Source organism: Psittacula echo, assembly GCF_963264785.1.
Source record: "Psittacula echo genome assembly, chromosome: 7".
In the NCBI taxonomy this organism is placed as follows: domain Eukaryota; kingdom Metazoa; phylum Chordata; class Aves; order Psittaciformes; family Psittacidae; genus Psittacula; species Psittacula echo.
The window spans coordinates 13,596,662-13,619,572 of record NC_137740.1 but is presented as its reverse complement, the minus strand read 5'-3'; the positions used below and the strand labels follow the sequence as shown (position 1 = coordinate 13,619,572).

At 38.1% G+C, this 22,911-nt stretch overlaps 1 protein-coding gene across 1 annotated transcript in view; it reads left to right on the top strand.

Annotated features, from left to right (window-relative positions):
• Positions 1–10,033: 10,033 nt before the first annotated feature.
• Positions 10,034–22,911, top strand: part of PIGK (phosphatidylinositol glycan anchor biosynthesis class K) — a gene marked incomplete at its 3' end in the record, with an annotated part of 68,533 nt that continues 55,655 nt past the window's right edge. Inside the window, exons 1-8 of the mRNA XM_080622670.1 lie at positions 10,034–10,147; positions 11,756–11,809; positions 14,255–14,346; positions 17,820–17,955; positions 19,227–19,338; positions 19,702–19,798; positions 20,143–20,260; positions 21,540–21,650. Coding sequence (XP_080478796.1) covers positions 10,058–10,147; positions 11,756–11,809; positions 14,255–14,346; positions 17,820–17,955; positions 19,227–19,338; positions 19,702–19,798; positions 20,143–20,260; positions 21,540–21,650 — 810 coding nt within the window. The 5' untranslated portion in view covers positions 10,034–10,057. The remainder of the gene's footprint in view (positions 10,148–11,755; positions 11,810–14,254; positions 14,347–17,819; positions 17,956–19,226; positions 19,339–19,701; positions 19,799–20,142; positions 20,261–21,539; positions 21,651–22,911) is intronic.

Here is a 22,911-nt window from a genome sequence, read left to right as displayed (position 1 = left end):
CTTGACCTCAGATTCAACAAAGCATGGGTTGAAAACTTTCGGCTAAATGGAAGAGTTTAGCCTGATACTGAATAGTTTTTAACATTTGAAATTACTAATAATCATCAGCACTTCTTGAATCATCAAGACATTTTTTTTCCTATCATGCTATCCAATAAAACTAAGTAGTTGTTCAGCTGCAGTGGTGAAGAGGAGCCTTGGCCTTGTCTCACTAGTAGCTCTTAAAAGATGCAGCAATTGTGTTCTGGAAAGAAAATAGACGCTGGCAGGGTGCTGGAGTCATGACCCAAGACAGGGTTCAGGAGAAGCTCACTAAGGACAGCTGTTTTCAGAACTCCTTACAAAGTTTTGCTCCTCTGTGAACTCACTGTCTCAAGAGGCAGGTTACTATAAAATGACACAGCTGTTCAAGGGACAAACTCTGCGACTGTGGCTTTCATATTTATTCATAAATGTTCAGAGAAAAAATAACCAAGCTAACTCTTGTGTATTTGGAAAAGTGAGTGATCACTTGCTTCAAATGTTTTTTCTTGTATATCCTGATCTTCATGGGTTCATGAAGCAAGGCTTGTCAGTATCTTTTAGTTCCTTTTTTCCAAGTTATCTCATAAAACCGGAATCACTAATATGATCCTTGCCCTGATTAAAAATTTGAAAGTATGGCTGTCTTGAAGTTTACAGTCTTAAAAATGTCTTTTGCAGCTTTCAGACTACACTGCAGCAGTGAGAAACCAAGATGTTAATAACTCTACCATGTGTTTGAATACTTTGATACACCAGAAATGAATTTGTTAGCAATAACACCAAGCAAGTTATTTTTTTTCTTACCTTTTTAAAAGTAATTCTGTATAAAAAATGGATCAGATTCAGGCATTTTTCTAGAGTCTTTACAGTAGTTTCTTTTGTTGCTATCTTATCGCTGAGTTGGTACTTTTGGGAGAGATTTGCATATTCAGAGATCTCTTAAATTATTTCTTTCTCTGCATTATGCAGTTACATCACCTCTGCACCAGTTTGGGACAGAATTTTTAAAATTAACCCATAGTGTAGCTGACATTTTATTGTTCTATAGAAGTTGATTGACAACAAATGCTATTCCACTGCATTTTCCTGGCTTTCTGCTGAAATTTTTTATTCCCTCAGCCTCTGGGCTAGGGAAAAGAGAATCATGACTTCTAGAGGTAGACTACAGTTTCCTAGCTGACTTTTTCTATGGAAACAGCATTACAAGCAATTTCTGAGAAAAAGATTGATTTTACCATTCAATATTACTAATACACACATAGAGACATACTCCCTTTCCAAAACAAATTTTTCATTTATGAATCTATGAAGATCTCCTCTGAGAGAGAAAACACATTTGATTTCTAGAATTCAGCACAGATAAATGGCCTAATGGATGAATTTATTTCACAAAAGGATTTAAAAACTAATATAGCAATTTCAGATCATCGTAACTAGATACAGAATTACTGTAGGAAATGGAAAATACGGCTTATACTGTACTGGTTTCTAGATGTGGATATAAGGCAGGAAAAATATGTTCAGCCTCCTTAATTTTAAACACTTTTAGAATCTCATGATAAAAATCTATCCATGGAAAAGAATCTGTATTAAAAATTCTTCTCATAACATGGTAATATATAACAATGAAAAAAATTTGAAATTGTTTTCCTTATCTTGCAGAAATATGCAGGCAAACAGAATCAAATGAAAGAGCAAAAATGACTATATAGTAGGAACACCCAAAATTTTTAATAGTGTTTGAAGTATCCTGGTTTCAAGATGATACGAAATTAACACTGGATGCTTTCAGACCCTCCAGTAAGAGGTGCTGTACAGCTGCAAAGCCTTTATTTTTTTCATGTTTAACAAAGTCAAATGATTATAATCCTTATTTCAAAGCTAAGTAGCAAGTAAAGTTACATAACCTTGACCTCATATCATGATTTTCATGTCATTATGCTGAAAAGATTAATCTTAGTTCATTCTTAATTTGTTGTTTAAGACATTGTTTGTGAAACTTCAATCTGGAATTCTTGCAGTCCACAAATAGACCACACACTTATGTACCTTGTAAACATATATTATTTTCTTGAGATACATATGTAATATGAACATACAGCTGAAATGTAAGATAATTTTTTTCTAGCATTTACAGAATGTTATAATGAGAGAATTTTTGTTTAAGGAAATCTTTGATAACCATCAGAGAGTTAAAGTGCAGGAAGGTGATTTTTGCCAAGATAATACTTTTGCAATGCATCCATTAAGGCACTGATTAGTTGAAACTGGTTGACTGAAGGGTGCCTTTTCCCCATATAAAAATTGAAGGAGTATGTAAATTTGAATGCCTATCTTAAAATGTAAAAGTTTATTAACCACAGTAAATGCAGCTTTTACATTTTCATGTAATATATACTTAGCAGCTGAAACAGTTCAGGTCATAGAACATAACAGATACCTAGAAATGACAGGCACATATTCATGTATTGGTAACTCCTATATCACTGGGACTTCTTTTCTTTATGGTTTCTTTCAGCTAGGAAAATCTCATCAGGATACAATCCTTAAACAAATGTAAGGTCAGGTAAAAATAAAGCATTTGGATTTTTTTTTACTGATGATAGTTGCAAAATGACATAGAAAAACATACAGATTTTGTAACAATACATTCTCACCTGGGCAGCTCTCCTCAGTTTGCACAGTATCCTTATCAATTTAAGCTTTTGGGTTCAATTTGGCTTTTAAGAAAGAAACTATCTGGAGGATTGCCTAGTCACCAGTTTACTTTCTTGCTGAATGTGTTGTTTGGTTTCATCCAGACTTTCTGCTTAGTAATAACCCATTTAATTTTTTAAGTAAAATTCCACCTTGCACTGAGTGCCAGCACTGTAATGGTGAAAAGGCCTTTTACTGACTTTCTGCACAGAAAGGAATTTCAGCAAGACTGCACTTTTATAAATCATAGCAAAATCTGGCTCCCAAGCGTCATGATTTCAATTTAAGAAATCATTCTGGCCCTTCTACTTGGGAAGAGTTTCAGTAAATATGCTCAAATAGGTACTTTTAATTTCAAAGGGCACAGAGTTAGAATTTATAATGTGTTGAAGGATACACCATGCTTAGTTCAGCATGAGTTCTTTCCACCTGAGCCATAGCAACTTTTACAGTATCCTGCTAAATGAAGCCGAAGGAGGAATCAAACGCTCTGCTTTACACAGTTTCAGTAGTAAGAGAAATTATAAGGGGTTTCTGATCCACTGCCACTTTTGTTCACAGCTACTCTAAAAAGGATAAGTGAGCTTTTGTATGAAAATGTTTTGGGCTGTTTTGACCTTCTACCCCATAACTCCTGGAAAAAAAACCCCAGAAATAACCGTGCATATTTACTTATAAAAAAATTAAATTGTTCCTTCCATTGAGAATATTTCTTTAAAAGTCTTAATGGCTTATCTTTGGATTTGTTTTAAATTTTGCTTCTTGAGTGCAAACTAATGAGTTCTAATAGAATTTCAGTACTCATCACACAGTGATCTACATAAGCTTTCCTGGCAATCTACTGGATTCAGTTTTAGTCAGTGTTCAAATATTTAATGTTAATCAATGTGATTGTACTTAGTGTACAAGTGATCTTTTTCAAAGTTGCCTCACTGTAGATCTTATTTCTAATACAATTTCTGTAACATTAAATTGAGTATTTTTTTCAGGTAAAGCTGATGTGTATTCAACCTTTAATTTTCAAAACTTTTGTGTTTGTTTTCTCATATAGTTGCTGAGTAGTCCTCAATGGAGTAAAATCTCTTGCCTGCTAATGAAGAAAATTACTTGGATATATTTAGACTGCAGGCTGTAGAGAAGTCTAAGAATACACACAGTAACTTTAAGTAATGGTTTGAGAGCTAAAATGAGTCCATCTGTAACATAGCCCTTTACTTGAGTTATTTAACCAGCAGAGCTGGGACTCCTCCAGCTCAGTCACTAGAGAGAGCACCTTCCTGAGGCACTGAAATACTTGGTGTGTTTGGACACATGACAGATTTGTCATAGAGATGTCAGAACAAGTAGTGGAATCAAAATGATGATTTCTTAATGATTCTAAGCCATGATATGTTATATCCACTGCTTGAAATTATGCTTATAAATTTCACTTTACTTAGAGCAATTTAATTAGGATTCCTATCTTGTTCCTAATTAAGAAGCCCATTAATTTTCTATTTGAGAATGAGCTCTTTTGCAATATTAATGGAAAAATACAATGGAGACGGTAATTAAAAAAGATAGCGTTTTTTTACTGCAGTATTTTTCACATATTTTGTTATTTTAAGAAATGAGTATGTTTTGACATAAGTTTTCAGCATTGCTTTCTATTGAGAAAAATATTGATGCACTGAGACCAAATGTGATGTGCATTCATATTTCATGACTGCCATTACATCCAACAAACTATGTAAACAAGCTGCCACTGTTTTCTGATGTTTTGTTTTCTCATATTTTATTTATTTTACCAACAGGATAAGCTGTTGGAATGGTTCATAACCTCATGTCTTCTGAAGATGAAATACTGGATTTTTATGTAATTCAACACTATGGAACCTCCACACCTGCTGGTATATTTGTATCATTAACAACAGAACAGAACTAATGACAAGGTAGATGGTTAATTCATTCAGAACAAATGTCAACTGAACTTCACTGTCAGTTGCAAGGTTTTTGCCTGTGTTCTATTCTGACCTCAAAAGACACTGTAAAAAATGTCTATAAACTCACTTTGTAAATAACAGTATAAAATATTGTCCACTTTGATTCTGATGTAGAGATAAGCAGTGTAATCTATGGATGAAAAGAAGTGTAGGTTCTAATGTGTTTAGCCAGTGTTAAAAAAGAATCTATTGAGAAACACAATTCATTACAATTGTTTCAGCTCAACAGTATTACAAGCAAGACTTCTTTCAAGTAATTTTTCTTTGCAAGTTCTGTGTCTGTTACTCTCACCATATTCTTTTTGCATATTTTTCATCAGTATTCTTTGCTACTGTACATCTTTTCAAAGTACAAACATTCTGTAGTCAAGACAGTCTTCCAGTTACAGAAATGGGAAAAAACCCCAAATGAGTAAGATCAATCATTAATTTGATTATTATTGTTTCATTGAGGTTCCATATTTGAAGATAGACATTTTATCAGCTCAGATACCAAACTGTAGTAGACTTGTCTGGTCGGTACAATTTTTTTAATCTACTGTATTGACAGTCAAAATGAAGAAAGTAATAAATCTGCATATTTTTAGTGAGACAATACAGCTGAGCTGTTACTGATGATTCCTTACAAATCAGTCTTGTGTCTCACCTCTGTGCCTGGCAAAATCATGGAGCAGATTCTCCTGGAAGGCATGCTAAGGCACATGAAAAACACGGAGGTGGTTGGTGACAGCCAGCATGGCTTCACTAAGGGGAACTGATGGACAGGGGCAGAGCAGTTGACGTCATTTACCTGGACTTGTGCAAAGCGTTCGACACTGTTCCACACGAAATCCTTGTCTCTAAATTGGAGAGACATCAATTTGATGGGTGGGCCACTCGGTGGATAAAGAACTGGCTGGATGGCCGCACGCAAAGAGTTGTGGTCAATGGCTCCATGTCCGGCTGGAGACCGGTAATTAGTGGTGTCCCTCAGGGATCGGTGTTGGGACCGGTCTTGTTCAACATCTTTGTCAGTGACATGGACAGTGGGATTGAGTGCGCCCTCAGCAAGTTTGCCGATGACACCAAGCTGTGTGGTTCAGTTGATACGCTGGAGGGAAGGGATGCCATCCAGAGGGACCTCGACACGCTTGTGAGGTGGGCTGATGCCAACCTTATGAAGTTTAACCATGACAAGTGCAAGGTCCTACACCTGGGTCAGAGCAATCCCAGGAATGGCTACAGGTTGGGCAGAGAAGAGATTCAGAGCAGCCCTGTGGAGAAGGACTTGAGGGTGTTGGTCGATGAAAAAATGAACATGAGCCAGCAGTGTGTGCTTGCAGCCCAGAAAGCCAACCGTATCCTGGGCTGCATCAAGAGGAGCGTGACCAGCAGGTCGAAGGAGGTGATCCTGCCCCTCTACTCTGCTCTCATGAGACCTCACTTGGAGTATTGTGTGCAGTTCTGGTGTCCTCAACATAAAAAGGACATGGAACTGTTGGAACAAGTCCAGAGGAGGGCCACGAGGATGATCAGGGGACTGGAGCACCTCCCGTATGAAGACAGGCTGAGAAAGTTGGGGTTGTTCAGCCTGGAGAAGAGAAGGCTGCGTGGAGACCTCATAGCAGCCTTCCAGTATCTGAAGGGGGCCTACAAGGGTGCTGGGGATGGACTATTCATCAGGGACTGTAGTGACAGGACAAGGGGTAACGGGTTAAAACTTAGACAGGGGCAGCTTAGATTGGATATAAGGAAGAAATTCTTTACTGTGAGGGTGGTGAGGCACTGGAATGGGTTGCCCAGAGAGGTTGTGAGTGCTCCATCCTTGGCGGTGTTCAAGGCCAGGTTGGATGAGGCCTTGGGTGGCATGGTTTAGTGTGAGGTGTCCCTGCCCATGGCAGGGGGGTTGGAACTAGATGATCTTAAGGTCTTCTCCAACCCTAACTATTCTATGATTCTATTGCAAGAGTGCCTTTTCATTTTTCTTTTGGAAACATAATAAATACACCCAAAGATACATTTCTTTGTCTTCTACAGTAGAAAATTATCAGGTAGTACAGGAAAGTCTCATAAAAATAGGAAAAGAAACACAGAACAGGGATGAAGGGTACAGAAAAAGGACTACACTATGATACCTATAGGTAATATAATCAATATATTGTTGTTAATACCAACAACATTAAAGATATTTAATTGGTATTGTTGGCACAGAAGAAAAAAAGTTTATGGTCAAAAAGTGGCAGGTAAACTCTAGTAGGGACAATCCCTGTTTTAGGAGTTTACGGAGTTACCCTTGGGATTGCTGCCCCTCCTCAGGGGAAGCCTAGGATTGTTTGTTCCATACTGGACAGGAGCAAGCTGACAGATGGCTCTTAGAGGGCAATTTCTAGAGAGTATGGATTAGAGGATTAGGGCCTGAGCAACCTGCTGGAGAAGAATCTGGAAGGGCACCAAGATGTGCATCAATGGGAATAACAGCTGCAGTTACAGCAGCTTTTTAAATGGTTGTTTTAATTACAGATCATTCTGGGACACACACTTGGTGTCCTTTCTAATTACTCAGCATGAGGTACAAGAAACATTGTGGCAAAGGTCAAGCTAAAGAGACTCAGAGCATGAAAAATGCTGTGATTAGCATGAAAACAAAGCAGAACGAAGAACCAGAAGCACACAGTACAGAGCTTAATTTCTAGGCAAAAAAGCCCTGTACAGGCATGGGAGCAAACACCAAGTCTGTGCTGAGAGCTGCCTAAGGGAATAAAGATGAAAAAAATGAAGGCAAAGCTTTTGGTAGAGTCTTGCTGGGAAAAAAAAAAAAAAAGACGTGATACCACCTCCAGGAATAATGCCTGAAGCACTGGCAGACTCATGTGTCTGATGAATACTAAAGCCTATGAAAGACTGAGACTGCAAAGAAATAAAAGGCAGAAGTAGAAGTAGATCCATTACAAAATACACACAAGCAGGCTACAGGAATCCAGAAGGCAAACCAGAGACACATTAAAAATGTGAACTATGCACTGTATTACGCATCACATAAAATAGAGGGAATAATGGCCATTCTTTGGTAATATTCCAATGAGTTTGTGAAACTGAGCTTGCCCTAACTCAATGCTGTATCTGCCCTGGGATGGAAAGGCAGAAATATGACTCGAACACCTACAGTCTAAGAGTAACACCTGCAGTGTGACTGTAGTTGATCCAAACATTGCTTTCACACTGCAGCAGACAGCATGTGACACACGACTGATGAGTTTGCAGCTACAGTTCTACATCAAGAGCAAGCCAAACCTTCCTGTAGACTGCAGAACCGACCCATGAGAAACAGCAGCAACACTGACTGGACAAGTGTGCTTAAACTATTCTGACCTTTGGTGAAACCTAGGATTTCAAATGTCTCATCCCATACAAGTGATCTTTCATGTAAGGAAAATTTGCTACAGTTCTTAATTACTCAGCACAAGTACTGGGTGTTTGCTTGTACAGCCCATAAGTGATAACCTATGTTTACACTATTTCAATGCTACTTGACAAAAATTTGGGCTTTTTTTTTTTCCATTTCTTGTTTTCTTATGTAGCAAATCATACACAGTGGCCTTAAAAGAATGTTATTCAAACTGAAGGTCAAGTATTCCAGAGAATGACAAACTTAAGGTCACCTGTCATATGAATTTCACAAGCTTTGGCAGTTTTTAAGTGAACCAGATGTTTTCATCTTTTATTCGCAGAAAAGATGTTCATTACTTCTCACGTCAGGAATGCTTGTTGGTAAGCTGAAGTTACCTTTTGGTAACATTTAAACTAACTTTTCATTCAGTACAGACATCAGGATTTATGTCTGATTCAAAGATGTATCATCAGGATACAGCTGATGACATTTTTCTATGGGAAAAGCTGTTGACCAGAATGCATGATACCAAGGGATGAATATTTGTAATAAATGCAAAGAGCAAAGAACTAAGCTTAACAGAAAGAAGTTCAGCCAAAGGTTAAGACCTTCTGTCACATTTTATCTATCCAACTCCACATGGGAGCTGAAAGGTAACAAGGAGCTATCCAAGTCAAAGTGCATGAAATCAACTCACCAGTTTATAAGACTGCATGAGTACACGCTCTGAAAGATAGCTGCCTATCCTTTAGAATTACTGCCGCATCTTGAACACATCTCAGAATGATCAGAGACCTCAGCATTTGAAAGGGCAAGGAAAAAGCTTAAGCTTGTCCCTAGTCTTAAATTCAGTTAGTTTTTTAGAGCAAGAAGATAAATAGTGGAACTTACAAGCAGGCACCAACGAACAGACACACATAGTGCTTCTCAGCTGGTTCATCAAAGGTTCACACGGGAGACGTGAGCATAACATGAGTTGGTGGCTATAATTTTTGATAGGGAGTTTGTTAGCCTTAGGCACAAAAAGAAAAGGCTATCTAATTACATGTCATAACTTTTATTGAGGAAACCAGTTATGCTTCCAAACAGCAAATGCAATGTTGTTGAAATTCCAACATCAATATATGGAAATATGCTGCTGTCTGAGAAAGTAATTACTGATGACAAGTACATAGAGCAGGAAATAGCTTCCATGGCTCATGGCAGACTCTGAATCCTCACTAATGGAAGCCATCAGGCAACTGAACAAAGGTGGTGACAAGATGAGTTAGTTGAAATGAAAGAATCAAGACTAGGTGGTTTGATACATTGAAACAAAAATCTGATGATTCATCAGCTCTGAGGGATGTATGTGCCAAAGGCAAGCCTTTAACAGGGCATTTTGACAGAAGACTCAATTCCAGATCCCCCTCTCCTCCCCACCAAAGGTGGTCGCTCTCTCCAGCTCTCATCTTCACTCTCTAAGGCAGCTCCTGCCCTGCAGCCCAAGGCCTGAGGTCATTCTCAGCTTGGCGTGGCAGCGTCAACAAAGCCCAACGATTCCAGCATGTTTTTGCTAAGCAACTAAGAAGTACATCTGTTGTTACACCCCCAGGAGCCTCCTAAGCCAAAGGCGAGATGAAAGGCCAGAGTGCTTTAACATGTCAGCCAGGCCTGTCCAAGGGATGGACAAGGTCTGGGTAGGGCTGCAACACCTCATGACATAGGCAGTGGTGAGATCTGCTGCCATCCCTGCCTCAGCTCCGTAAAAACTGAATTCTAAGCAGGCTGGCAAGGCCGAGGGAGCTCTGGTATATGACTGAGGTCGTGGCGTGGCTCAGAGGAGGGACACGATTCTCCCAAGCTCCAGGATGCCACCTCAGAGCCTCCACGCCAGACACCACACGAAAGGTACCGTGAACGGAGCCACAGCGGAGCATGCGCAGAAACCGCTTCCCCCCTTCCGGCAGCTGCGGCGGCCAGGGCCTGGCGGAAGAGTCAGGGTAAAATGGCGGCCCCGGAGCCTGGTGCTAGCTGGGTCCGCGCCGCCGCCCTGCTCCTGGGGTGCTGCGGGGCAGCGCTCACCAGCAGTGTCCAGGTACGAAAACTGGTGGGAACGGCCGGCGGGGAGAGAGCGCGTGCGGCGCTGGGCCACCCTGCAGGCTCTATGCTGCTGGTTTCCCCCATCTCCTCTCCGCGCCCTGAGCTGCCCCAGGGCGCTTGTGGCGCTGTTGCGAGAGATTGCGCTGGTTTCGGCGGGCGTGGTCCGTGAACGGCTCTCCCCAGTGGCTGTTCCGGCCGTTCTGCCGGCCCCGGGAGGGGGGTCGGTCTGTCCCTCCCCCGGCCCCGCCTCTCCCCGTTCTGCTCTGCGCCGTGGCGGGAGTGCGGGCGGTTTGCCGTGGTAGAACCGCGTGGGTCGTGGTGCAGCGCGTTTCTGGAGTCGTGGGGCTCAGCGGGCACGTGTAACTCGTGTAAACTGTTCAAAGTTAAGCAAACAAACAATCTTTGAAAGCGTTTGTAAGTTTCTGAATCTGAGCTTCTCTTTGGCTACACAGTGTAAGTTTCAGTAGTCAGTGTTTTATGTTACTTTTCCGGACTTCTGTTGGCTTAAGTTATGTATGAATGGAATTTCATCCGTTAAAGACCAGGGCAGGGTGTTGGGGCCGTCAAGCTGCTTGGGCTCACCTGGGCTCGGTTGATTACCCTGACCCCCTCTCGCAGGTGCAAGAAGGCATAGCCACAGGGAAGGAGCTAGGATTGTTTGTTTCAGGTGGGAGTAATTTTGTATTTCAGTAATTATGTTTTTGCAACGTGCCCACACTACACCTGGAGTGTTGTTTGCATTTGAATTCTGCTTTATTACAAATTGTCATACTTGAAATTAATTACAAACAGGACAAAAAATAGCCAAATAAAATATAAGTCCTTCTAATTAAGCTGCCAGTTTGCTACTTGGAATACAGTACGCTTTACATTTATTTTAACAAATGCTTTTTCTGTTGCTGTGTGTTTTGTGTGAAACCACAGGCATCAGCCCAATACCCCTCAGAGGTTTATCAGAATCTGATTAAGAATCAGCAAGTCTGGATTCTTGTCCAGTGACAGACTCACTCCTTTACCTCTGTGAAGTCTTTATCATGTTTCTGTGTCCTGATATATGCAATCTGTTAAAGAAAAAGGGCCCTCTTTGCAGAGCCCAGTGGGAACTATGGAGATCACAGACTATAGAGAAGGCTGTTATCATAGATCCTGATTTTGGAAGATAAATGTAACCACCTTGGATTTAAAATGGGTTAAAATTGCAGATTCGCTTAGCTGCTTTTGAAAAGATGGGATGAACAAAGAAAATAGAAATTAATGCAAGCCTCTCTTCTCATTAAGGGAGAAACTGTAGGTCAATAAATCATTTTATTTTGTTCTTAGTGTCCTTTGGAATAGAGATGTGTGGGCTTTTGTTTTAACTAAGCTGCAAGTGACTAATAGTTCTTTCTCCTTTGTTATATCACAAGTTTCAGGGAAAGATTTGAAGCAATTAACTTGCATGAAATATGAAAAACAGATAAACTACCTCTTGAAGCTTTTGTAAGATTTATTCAGCGTTTAAGTATGGTAAACATATGCATTGAACACTGTCTTGTGGAAAGAACAAAAATGAGGGGTCATTTCTTATTACTGAAAAACATCTAATACTGTCTCCATCTTTCAGGATCAAGCAGAACAGTTCTTTAGAAGCGGACATACAAATAACTGGGCAGTTTTGGTAAGTGTGGCCCAGGTAGTTTTCTTCCAATAAAGTTGACAGCTTTTCAACAGGAGCCATAATAGCAACAGTCACTCAAGAATTCTGTTCGTTTGAGAGAAATGGAAAGATAAAGACTTGGGAATGAATAAATTTGAAATTGTGGCTGCAAATTTAGTACCCTGTAATAAAATTATCTTTTCAGTATGACTGTGTTTCAGGCACTCAAAACGTCTACCTATGTGGCAGGATTCGTAAAACAAAAGTTCTGACAGCATTAAACCAGTTAAATTACCATACTGCTTATTGAACAGAAGTGTAATTCTGATATCAGAGAATTGTATCTCTTGGACCAGAAAGGTACACTTGATTTCTGATTCTTGTTCATACTTAACTTGTTGACTTGTGGTAACAGAATAAATAGAATAGTAGAATAGGTAGAATAGAATAGGTAGAATAAAATAAATTCAGGCAGCATGATGTTTAGATCAACTGTTCTTATGCCATTTTCTTTTTTTTTTTCCATGAAGCTTTTATTAGCTTTGAATCATGCTTCACAATTGGTTCTTAATCACAATTTGGGTCTTAATGACTAATTTGTTTCAGAACATGATGGTAATTACTCAGTAGCAGCTGTTTGTTTTCCAGATACTAAAACTGAGCAATATAAAAGAAAAGTTAACAGTAATTAATTAAATTAGAAGGAATAATTTCTATATTCTACACTGAACAAACTCGAAACTATTAAAATATCAAGTACTACTCTAATACTATTAACAAGTAGGTGCTCTTATGCTCCATAAAAACATACAAAGAAGGTGGAAAATTAGGTCCAAGGAGTTATATTTTCTGTTCTCAACAGATTTTCTGCTGGTTATATTTTTTCAGTAGTTCGTAGGTAAGCTTTGTAACAATTGCTGCTACTTTTTGAAGCAGTGAAAGAGGGAGGGTTTTACAGCTATCACGCACTTCAAGCCTGGCATTGTATTGCAGTCTTCCTTCAACAGTAGTTGGAATTAATATGCCACAGTGTGAAGAGCTATATTTAAAGCATAGGAACATTTTCCACTGTGTTGTAAGGGAGGTAATAGAGGAAAAGGGCAGGTGCTAATACCTTGGAACGTCATAGCTAAGTAGGCCACAGTTAGTTTTCAGAGCTTTAAATCTTGCTGAAAGGCAAATGTTCTCATGGGTTGATTCCCATGGGCTTTTTTCCTGACTGACGGCATGGTTGAGACACAAAGGGATCCTTTTAGGCTGATTTTTTATTATTATTCAAGCTACTACTAATTTGTTTTTATGAAAAGGCTAGAGACAAAAATGTTACATAGTGTAACTTACAGATGTTTCTATTTAAGAAACATATATTTTGTCTGTGTTTTTCTATTCAAGGTGAGGTTGGATGGGCCTTTGAGCAACCTCGTCTAGTGGAAGGTGTCCCTGCCCATGGCAGGGGGTTGGAACTAGGTGATCTTTAAGGTCTATTCCAACCCAGGTCATTCAATAAATCTATGATTAAATTAGAGCTTTACATTTAAAGCTGAAAAATTAAAAAAGACCTGTGTAAATGCTCATTACTGCTTTTCTATTTTTGTGTTTTTAAAGTTACCTCTTCTAACATGTTTCTTCTTTTCTGTGTTTGAAAGACTTGTAAAAGTGAAGGAAATTTGTCTCTGGAGGATTTGAGTCCTTGGTGTGGAACAAACGAAAAGTGAATAAAAGTTAAGCATAAGGAGAATGATAAGGCTTAATAAGGAACTACATCAGGTTGTCTCTGAAGCTTTTTGAAATGTCATTGGTTTAAGGCTTTTGAGGACAGATTAAATAATACCTGACCTAGGGATTAGTTTTAAGTGCAGGAATGGCTGATCCCCAACACTTTGCCTGTTATAAGAGAAAAAAGTGAACTGCTTTGAAATTTTTGAGAATTTGTATTCAGATTTTGGTTAGAGCTCACTTAGCTCTTACTTTATTATATTTGACTCCTTAAATGCAAATGTCCTCAGTGTATTTTCCCCTGTGTGTGGCTTCTGCATGAATTCCCTTATGCCTTTGTGCAAGAATGATCCCAGAATGGGTTTGATATTGAGATGAGAACTCTTCCTTTGATTTCTCTTTGATACAGAGAAAGCAAATGAAGAAAATTTAGCTTATCCACTTACTATTGCTGAATTATTCCCTAAAGTGCCACTTTCTATACTTCGGTCGGTTTTATGACAATTTTTTCATGAGTCAGTATGTTAAGAACTAATTTTTTTTTAAGCTTTTATTTTCAGCATTTGCTACTTTGGTATAACAAAGACTTCTATAGCTTATATCATGAGGTTTTTGGTGTTGCTGTGTTCTTTCTGATTTGTTGCTAGTTTGTTGATATTTCTGTAATCACAGTCTTCTAATGCAATGTGCCGGGCTATTTTTATCTTTTACAGTATTTAGTATGATTTTTTTTTTCCTTCTTTTCCCAAGGTGTGTACATCTCGATTCTGGTTCAATTACCGTCATGTGGCAAATACTCTCTCAGTATACAGAAGTGTCAAGAGACTGGGCATTCCCGATAGGTGAGAGAATATTGGTGAATACTGTTCCTTGCAAATGTACTGTTAAAGCTCACCTTATTGTCTGAAGCAGTTTAAAAATACATTTCTCTTCCCAGTCTAACTGACTAAAAATAAAAAAGGAGGGGTGTGGTTACATCAGTGTATTGAAAAGTGTGGCCATATTGTTCAAAAAGAGTAGTCACAAGTTATATACCACTTGGAATAGGTTAATTAGATTAAAAATAAGAGGAGCAATCTGGCCACTAAAATATGCCACTTAGAAAACTCATGAAAACATAATGTGAAAATTTATAAATGCGTCAGCAGTGACAGTACTACTCTGAGATATGGCTTTTACTGTACTTTCAGTGTGGAGATGTTAGTAACCATAACTGAACTGAAGTGTAGGACTTCCACATCTGCTGCTACATTGAGAGTCTCTAAAAGCCTGAACAAAGCTGCTGCTACATATTAAAAGTAGCCTTGAAAAATCCATTTTACATGATGGTTTTAGAGAAACCAGAAGCTTTGTCCGTACCAGTTGTGCTTCTTAGTGATAACACAATAGTCAAAATAGTATCCCTTGTTTGACAATAGGATGAGGAAGGTGAATAAACTGTTCTGAAGTGTCTTAGTTGTGTTCTGAATGGAAGTTGGGAAAGTTCCATCAACTGTTTTGGAATGCAATTTACTCATACCAGAATTGTGCACCGACATAATAGGCTATATCCATAGGCTTCTATGGAAATCCTAGTGGTTCTGATTTTTCATGTTTGTTTAGGGGACTGGTACTTTCTTCAGTATGTCTGCCTAAAGAAGTATGAACAGCTTAATCATTGCAAAATGTATGTTTTACTTGATTGAATTTGTATGGCATTTTTTTGTCAACATCCAAACTATAGTACCTGGAGTCCCGAGCTAGGTTCCACTCAACTGTGACTGTGATGCAGTATCGTCCTGTTCCCTGTGTTTATTTTTAAAAAGTGAGTTCTTGGTTTTTGAAAGAGGGGATGTTGCAATCTAGCTTTTGGAAGTGTTCAGGGACTGTAAATCCAAGGCAACATACTGCTGAAGCACTGCGGGCTGAGAGCCACAGTAATACAGCTTTTTTCTTTTTTTGCACGTCGTATTCAGAAGCATCTGTCTTCTTTCCTGTATAGCCTTGGAAGTGTAGGTACCCTAGGTATACTACCTTAGGAATTCTTTCACTAGTTTTGCCCTTATCTGAGAACTTTCATGTTCTCTGCATCCATCCAGCTTGACCATTAATGTCAAAATAAGTGTCAGTTTTAAAAATACTGCACAACCTACCGCATAGCTGAGGACTTCTGTTGTTCAGGAGCCTGATCTGTTTCTTTGCCATACCCAAGGATCTTGAAATTGATCTCAAAAACCCAGCAATGCTTTAGACTAAGGTCAAAAAATAACACATTGGAGAAGACCTAAAGAGAGAGCATGCCTATTTTTTCCCCTATTTACAGCAATTTTGACATGGGTTTGTGTGGATTTCTCCGTTAGACAAACTTCTTCCTCTGTCTATTTTTCTTTTCATTTATCATGGTTTTGGGGGTTGGGTTCTTTGGAGGGGTTTGTGCATAGCCTCATTTTGAATAGAACTGTGTCAATTTGGCATTGTAAGAAGATTTATCCTTCAACAACAGAACTCATTAGGAAAATGATTTGTGGTTTTATAACTGTAAAGTGCTCTGGCTTGTTGACATGTGGGCACAATGCTCCAATTTGTAAAAGAAAAGTTTTGCTGAAGTAAAACAAAGACAAAATGAATTCAGAAATTGTTTCTGATTCCTGGAATCATTATGCAGTATGTCTTGTATCATGAAAATATTACTATAGTGTAAATTAGATTACTTTGTTAAGCTACGAGCTAACATCTAGATTGTTTTGCTGCATCTGTGAACCACTTGTATGCAGCGGTTCTGTTTAACTGTGGTGTATTCCATATGCATGTATATGAATGCCATGCAATATACAAACTCTGCATGTTTGTGCTCACATGTCTGTACTACTACAGATCAGAACCTTTTCCTGAGTGCATGTGATTACTAATTTTTCTTTTTGAATAAACACATTCCTAGCAAAAATACAGTGCTAAACTGTAGGCCTAGTGATGGCTTAGTGTGGAATATTCTCTTCTGACTAATACAAAAAATGGATGTACACTGACTATCTCAGTAAATCTGCAAGGCATATATTCTGCATATATTTCTCTTTTATAAAAATACATGCTGTGCATGTGTGGAGAAAAAAAAATATCTCTATTTCTCCTCTGTAGTTGTTCTCCTCTCACTTCTATCATTACACCTTCATATTTATGCCAACATTTTATTCCCATTGAAATAATTTACTCTGATTATTTCTGAGGATTTATGCTTATGTTATTTTGGACAGCATTTCTCTTTTTCTTCCACCCCTCTCCCCTTCCTGTTTTTGGTGGAGTGTGGAGCCTGTTAGCACTTAATAAAGAATAACTTTAAAGTGCTCATGCAGACATATATGTGAACGATGACAAGCACAGGAATGGTGCTTAAATAGCACAACACCGTTTAATTTATAGCTGTGTGCCTCAGAGTTTGAATTAGCAGTATTCTTTGCAGGATACAGAGCTTTGCTTTTGTAAGCATTGTTTGGGAGAGCACAGTCCATGAGAAACTATATCCAAGACAGGGTTATCCAAGGAAAGAAGCAACTTCACCTTGTTCCAGACATCTCTGGCACATTCTTCCAGTGCTAACAGTCTCCAATGACCTCTTGTTCCATATTTTGACCCAAACCTGACCCTGCTATGGGTAATAGAGGTCTTTGGCTGCATGCAAGTTGAAACAGTTTTATAATATGCTGATTGTTTGGGGGTTTTTTTAATTGGCAATATGAAATGTTGGGTTGTTGGGTTTTTATTTTTTGGGGGTTTCTTTTTTTCTTCTTTGTACTATGAAGAAGACAAAATGTCTGGTGTCAGCCCACTTGTGTTCTTCAGCCAAATTCCAGTAACACAGATAGTCATACAGTAGTGCAGGATAATGGTTTGAGAAATGTTCATGAGCTCCTCAAATTTAATTAAAAATTGTCATAATATTTTTAAATGATCTGTCTGAGAAGGTGCAAACAGGCTGGGATTTCTTCTGTGGAGCTGCATTAAATGATTTAGTGCCCCATAAAAATCACATTTTTTATGAAGAGTTCTGCCAGTCTAAGTCTGGGCAGGTCTGTAGCACAAAACTACTCTTGTGTTCATCTTTGGCCTAACTTAATCCTATAGCTATATAAGAGGTAGCTGCATTTCTGTGTGGTATCTTCATAATAGTGAGGGTGTACATAAGGAAATAGGGTGTAAGTAAGCGAAGTTTCACTTATAATCTCAGGAATCTTCTTAGTGTTATAAGCTATTGTAATTGTGGGACAGTTTTGTTGTAATTTCTGTTTGACTGTTATGTGAAAGTAGAATGGCTGAAATATTTTTGTCTTATTTTCCATAGTCACATTGTCCTGATGCTGGCAGATGACATGGCATGTAATCCCAGAAATCCCAAACCAGCTACTGTGTTTAGTCATAAAAACATGGAGCTAAATGTCTATGGAGATGATGTGGAAGTGGATTATAGAAGCTATGAGGTGACTGCACTTAAATAAAATCACTGGGTCTTTGGTTTTAGTGTTGGTTTAAAGATTTATACAACACCTATGAAGTCTGAGGAAGTCTTTCTGGTCACATTTCTGGTTTTGGGCTAGGCTTTTACTATCAACTGATAGGTTTAAAAACCACACCCCTCCCCTCATTGATACTTGTTTTATTTTAGTTGAAGTTTATTATACTAGAATCATGTTATAATTCAGGTAATGAAATCCCCACAATTATATGAATATATGGAACCCCTTGTATGTATTAGGAATCCAAATATATTACTTACATTTCTCTTCTTTGGAAATGGTTGTTCAGTGCCTCATCTTGCAAACTCCACCACTGTGAAATTTCTGGTGTGCGATGGAAATATTTACTTGGCATATCTACTTACATTTCTAATGTTAAGTATATGTTTTTATCAAAATACATAAAAGCCGTAGTTTATACATTACTGTAAAGTAATTACTGTAAAGAAATCTGCATTCTACCACCTTTTCATTTTTGTGTAATATTCCTTCAAACAGTGTCTTTACAGTTGATCTTAAATTGGACATCAATTGCGTGGTTTAATAGTGCTGTATAGTCATTACTAATGGTTTATAGAGGGAGATTTAAGTATATAGTAGATGTTTTATTTCTCTGAAGCTTTGTATAAAGAAGTGAAGATACAACACTGAAATAGAGATATGTTCTTTTCATCATGTTTTTTCCTCAGTATGGATTTGTTGCTAGCATTTGAGCTGTGTATGTCTGCCTGAAGAGGAAGTGGTGTTTTACAGAATGTTTTACAATCACCATCCAGATGGGTCTTACCTGGTCTCTCAGACTTATGTAGCTGAAATTGATCTTGTTTTTCCTTTTCTGTGTTGCAGAGGGAATTTAAATTTATTTTTCCATGATAACACACACTAATGTTGGAGCATGTTTTGAGTACATGAACAGCTTTGACAAAATAAAGCTATACACTCACAGGTTTTCAGATGAATGAAAATATATTTAGAAATTATAATGCCATAGCCTTATTTGGGGTAATAAAGCAACAGGCTGATGTTAGTGGGATAAAGTAAAAGGTACTATATGATTATGAAACTGCAGTAAAACCTTAAACAGAAAATGTTTGTTTATGCAGTTTATACCATGAAGTATTACTTTTGGGTATATACACTGCTTTTTTAGTGTTCCATTACTTAATGTAACCCAGGCTATAGTTGTTAATCGATATTTTTCTCTTTAGAAAATTACTTTGTGCTTCTATTCATAGGTTACTGTCGAAAATTTTTTGCGTGTATTAACAGGAAGAATCCCACCAAGTACACCACGATCTAAACGTCTTCTTTCTGATGATAGAAGCAATATTCTAATATATATGACAGGTAATTACAGGTTTCTGTATACAATTTATTGATATTGTTCACTTGGATGGGCCTGTTTAAAGCATGAAATCCCATTAGCAGTCCAAACAAACAAAATGATTGACAAAAGAATTTTTTTTTTCCTTTTTTTAGCATGTAATACTAAGTAAGAAAAAGCCTATACGGCAGTAAGTATAGTTTCTGTCTTAAATGATGTATGTATACTGTTCTCACTGTACTAATAACTTTCTTTTGCTGGAGTCTGTTTGGAGAAGGAAAATTGTGTTTGCCTTTTTTATTTTTTTTAGAGGAATGGTCAACTGGACTGAGTATCTTCCTCCAAGCAACTATCTTGCATAACTTCTGATTATTTTTTTCTGCCAGGCCATGGTGGAAATGGTTTCCTAAAATTTCAGGATTCTGAAGAAATCACAAATGTAGAACTGGCTGATGCTTTTGAACAAATGTGGCAGAAAAGAAGGTGAGGGAAAAAGCATTATTTAGAGGTTAAATATTGTGTTTCCTGAACATGCCTGAAGTCTTACCAGTAGGCCTTGCTTACCTTTGGCAGTGGTACTGTCTGTTGTCCATAAAATTGCACGAAAGGTTGCATTCAGAAAGAAGAGTTTTAATTTTTGTTTGCAGCTTCCTGCAGTTACAGCTGCTCAAATGTACTGCGCTTTGACTAAACTTGCATCTTAAATGCACCAGTATAAACTCTTCTGTTCTTTGGGTTCCTAGCAGCTGTCCTGGTAACTAAAAAGCGAAGTATGTGAATGTTGCTTAAGGAGAGATGTATAAAGAGGCTGTTTTATTTTTTTTCAGGTACAATGAATTGTTGTTTATTATTGATACTTGTCAAGGAGCATCCATGTATGAACGATTTTATTCACCTAATATAATGGCCTTGGCTAGCAGCCAAGTAGGAGAAGATTCTTTATCAGTAAGTAGATTTTTGTGATCCTGAAGACAGCTTTCAAAATGCCTGAGTAAAAAGCACAGGTCCTATTGTTTTTAAACTAAAAATTTCCCTTGTAATTGCTGAATGTATAAGGTATTTAGTTACAAAGTGAGGTTTTGACAAAACTTGTAATTGCACTTTTTCTGTTTGTTTTTATGTGCCATCTCAAAGAACCAGACTAATAATGAATTCCTGTGCTTGCTGGCCAATTTATGCATGGCCTAGGATAAGAAGAAATTTTATGGGAAGATTGTTGAGAGATATGTGTGGGGAATATTCAATCTAGGACTTCTTACACTTGATGGACCTGTTAGAGAGGGTCCAGAGAAGGGCAACAAAAAGATCAGAGGCATGGAGCACCTCTCCTATGAGGAATGACTGAGTGAAATGGGGTTGTTCAGCCTGGGGAAGACTCTGGGGAGGCCTTATTGCAGCCTTTCAGTACTTAAGATGGGCCAATAAGATGCTGGAGAGACTTTTTAGCAGGGCCTGTTGTGATGAAACAAGGGGTAATGGTTTTAAACTAAAAGAGGGGAGATTCAGGCTGGGTGTGAAAAAAAGAATTTTTACAATGAGGATGGTAAAACACTGGCACAGGCTGCCCAAGGAGGTGGTGGATGTGCAATTCCTGGAGATATTCAAGGCCAGGCTGGATGTGGTTCTGGGCAATCTGATCTAGATAAAGCTGTCCCTGCTTGCAGGAGTGTTGGACTGGAGGGCCTTTAAGGGTCCCTTCCAACCCAAACTATTCTATATACAAAAAAAAACCCCAGACCACTACCTTTCACCTGCTGTAGCTGTATCCCAGCTGAATTACAGACAGAGTGATAGGAGATCCTAGCCAGACCAAAACCATCAGGTCAGGGTTTGAACTTATGCAGACCTGAATCTGTGCAGAGCCTAGCTCTGAACCTATGCAGATCTGTAAGATAAGTTGTCTCTCTCAGTCCTGTTTTCCAAGTTCTAAGAAGTTCAGGGCAGCCCACAAACCTGTACTGAACCATCAAGAAGAAGGGGTTCCCTGCTTTTTCGCAAATGTGGGGATTACCAGGATACAGTGTAGAAAAATGAAGATAAACTGTATTATTCAGCTTGTCAACAATATGTTTCTTTATGGCTGGTCATTTTCTTCGTGTAATTTGCCTAAGAACAAAAAATCGTTATGCTTAACTTTTGTAACATGCTGTTACATTCTATTCGCTCTCTAAATACTGAGTTCTTTCCTGCAAATGCCTGATAATTGCTGTGTGTTGTTTTTAAGCATCAACCTGATCTTGCGATTGGCGTTCATCTTATGGACAGATACACATTCTATGTGCTCGAGTTCTTGGAAGAAATTCATCCAGCCAGTCAGACAAATATGAATGACCTAGTAAGTAGAATATTGAACATTCATGAATATGCTAATGATTGTAACAGTTTTAAAACTGTTGTCTGTAGGGTTCTCCAGATGCTTTATGTTCTCCTGCTGTTTTTCTTGGAAGCAGCTCTGGGGAGAGGGTCTTTTTGCCATTATTAAATGTAGTGATGGTGTAACACTTCATTGTCCTCAGTGTGAAAGTGGCTTGCTGGCTGCAGAAAGAGATTAACCAAAATTAGTCAGATTTTTTTACTATTCATTGGAAAATTAATATATTATTCATTAAATATTCATTTTGATAGGATGAAACATTTGCACATGAAAAATGATAGTAGGAAGCTTCTAAAATCAGCTTAATGGATAGTTGACACTGTACAGATATGGAAAAAGCAGACACTGATTGTTTTGCAAAGAGATTAAACATTTAAAATTCTAACGGTGCACTCACAAATGCCTGCAGAGACTAATTGCTCTGTATATCCGCTTAGATTCCAGAGCAAGATATGTCAAAATACATCAGTGTTTGGACTTAATTATATCTTAGGTAAATATTAATTATAGCTTTTTGGGTATGAGGGAGGAGGAAAAAAACCCAGCCAAGCAGATAACCTATGGCAAAATTTATGAAAATGCCTCTGTAAGTTAGATGTGAGATGATATAAAATGTATTTTATTTACTGTATTAACCCTTTATACCTTCATTAAAGTAATACATTATGCTTTGGTGCCTTGTAGCTGTAAATCCTGACATGCTGTGTCAGTGATCCAAGAGCCGCTACTTACAGAACACATTGTCTTTAATTCATTTCTGTAAAAGGAGCAGCTGCTTAAAAGTTTTATGCCACCCTCTGTCTACAGAGGATGGTGTTAGCCTGGCTGCTAGATGTGTAGTAGAATTCACTGTAAACAGCCCACACTTGACAGATTTTATGTTGTTACAGAATTGATTCAGTGACTAAGATTCAAGGTTCTTTTACTACCATGGAATTGAAATTCTGTCCTGTAATTTAATACCTTCTGACCATGGGATACAGATGATTTTAAAATAGATCTTGTTAAACAAGAATATGCAAGTCCTTTATTGATTGTATCTTTTTCTAGACAATTCATTCAAACAGCACTTTAGAACTATTCTGTAAACCAGAAAATTAATTGCTGTTTAAAAAAAGTCATAACAAATTAACAGTGGTTTCTACTGTGCAAGAGACCATCTGGTAAGTGATATAACTGCTCTAGCCAGCTAGATACTAATCCAGTTGTTGTGGAAAGCGTA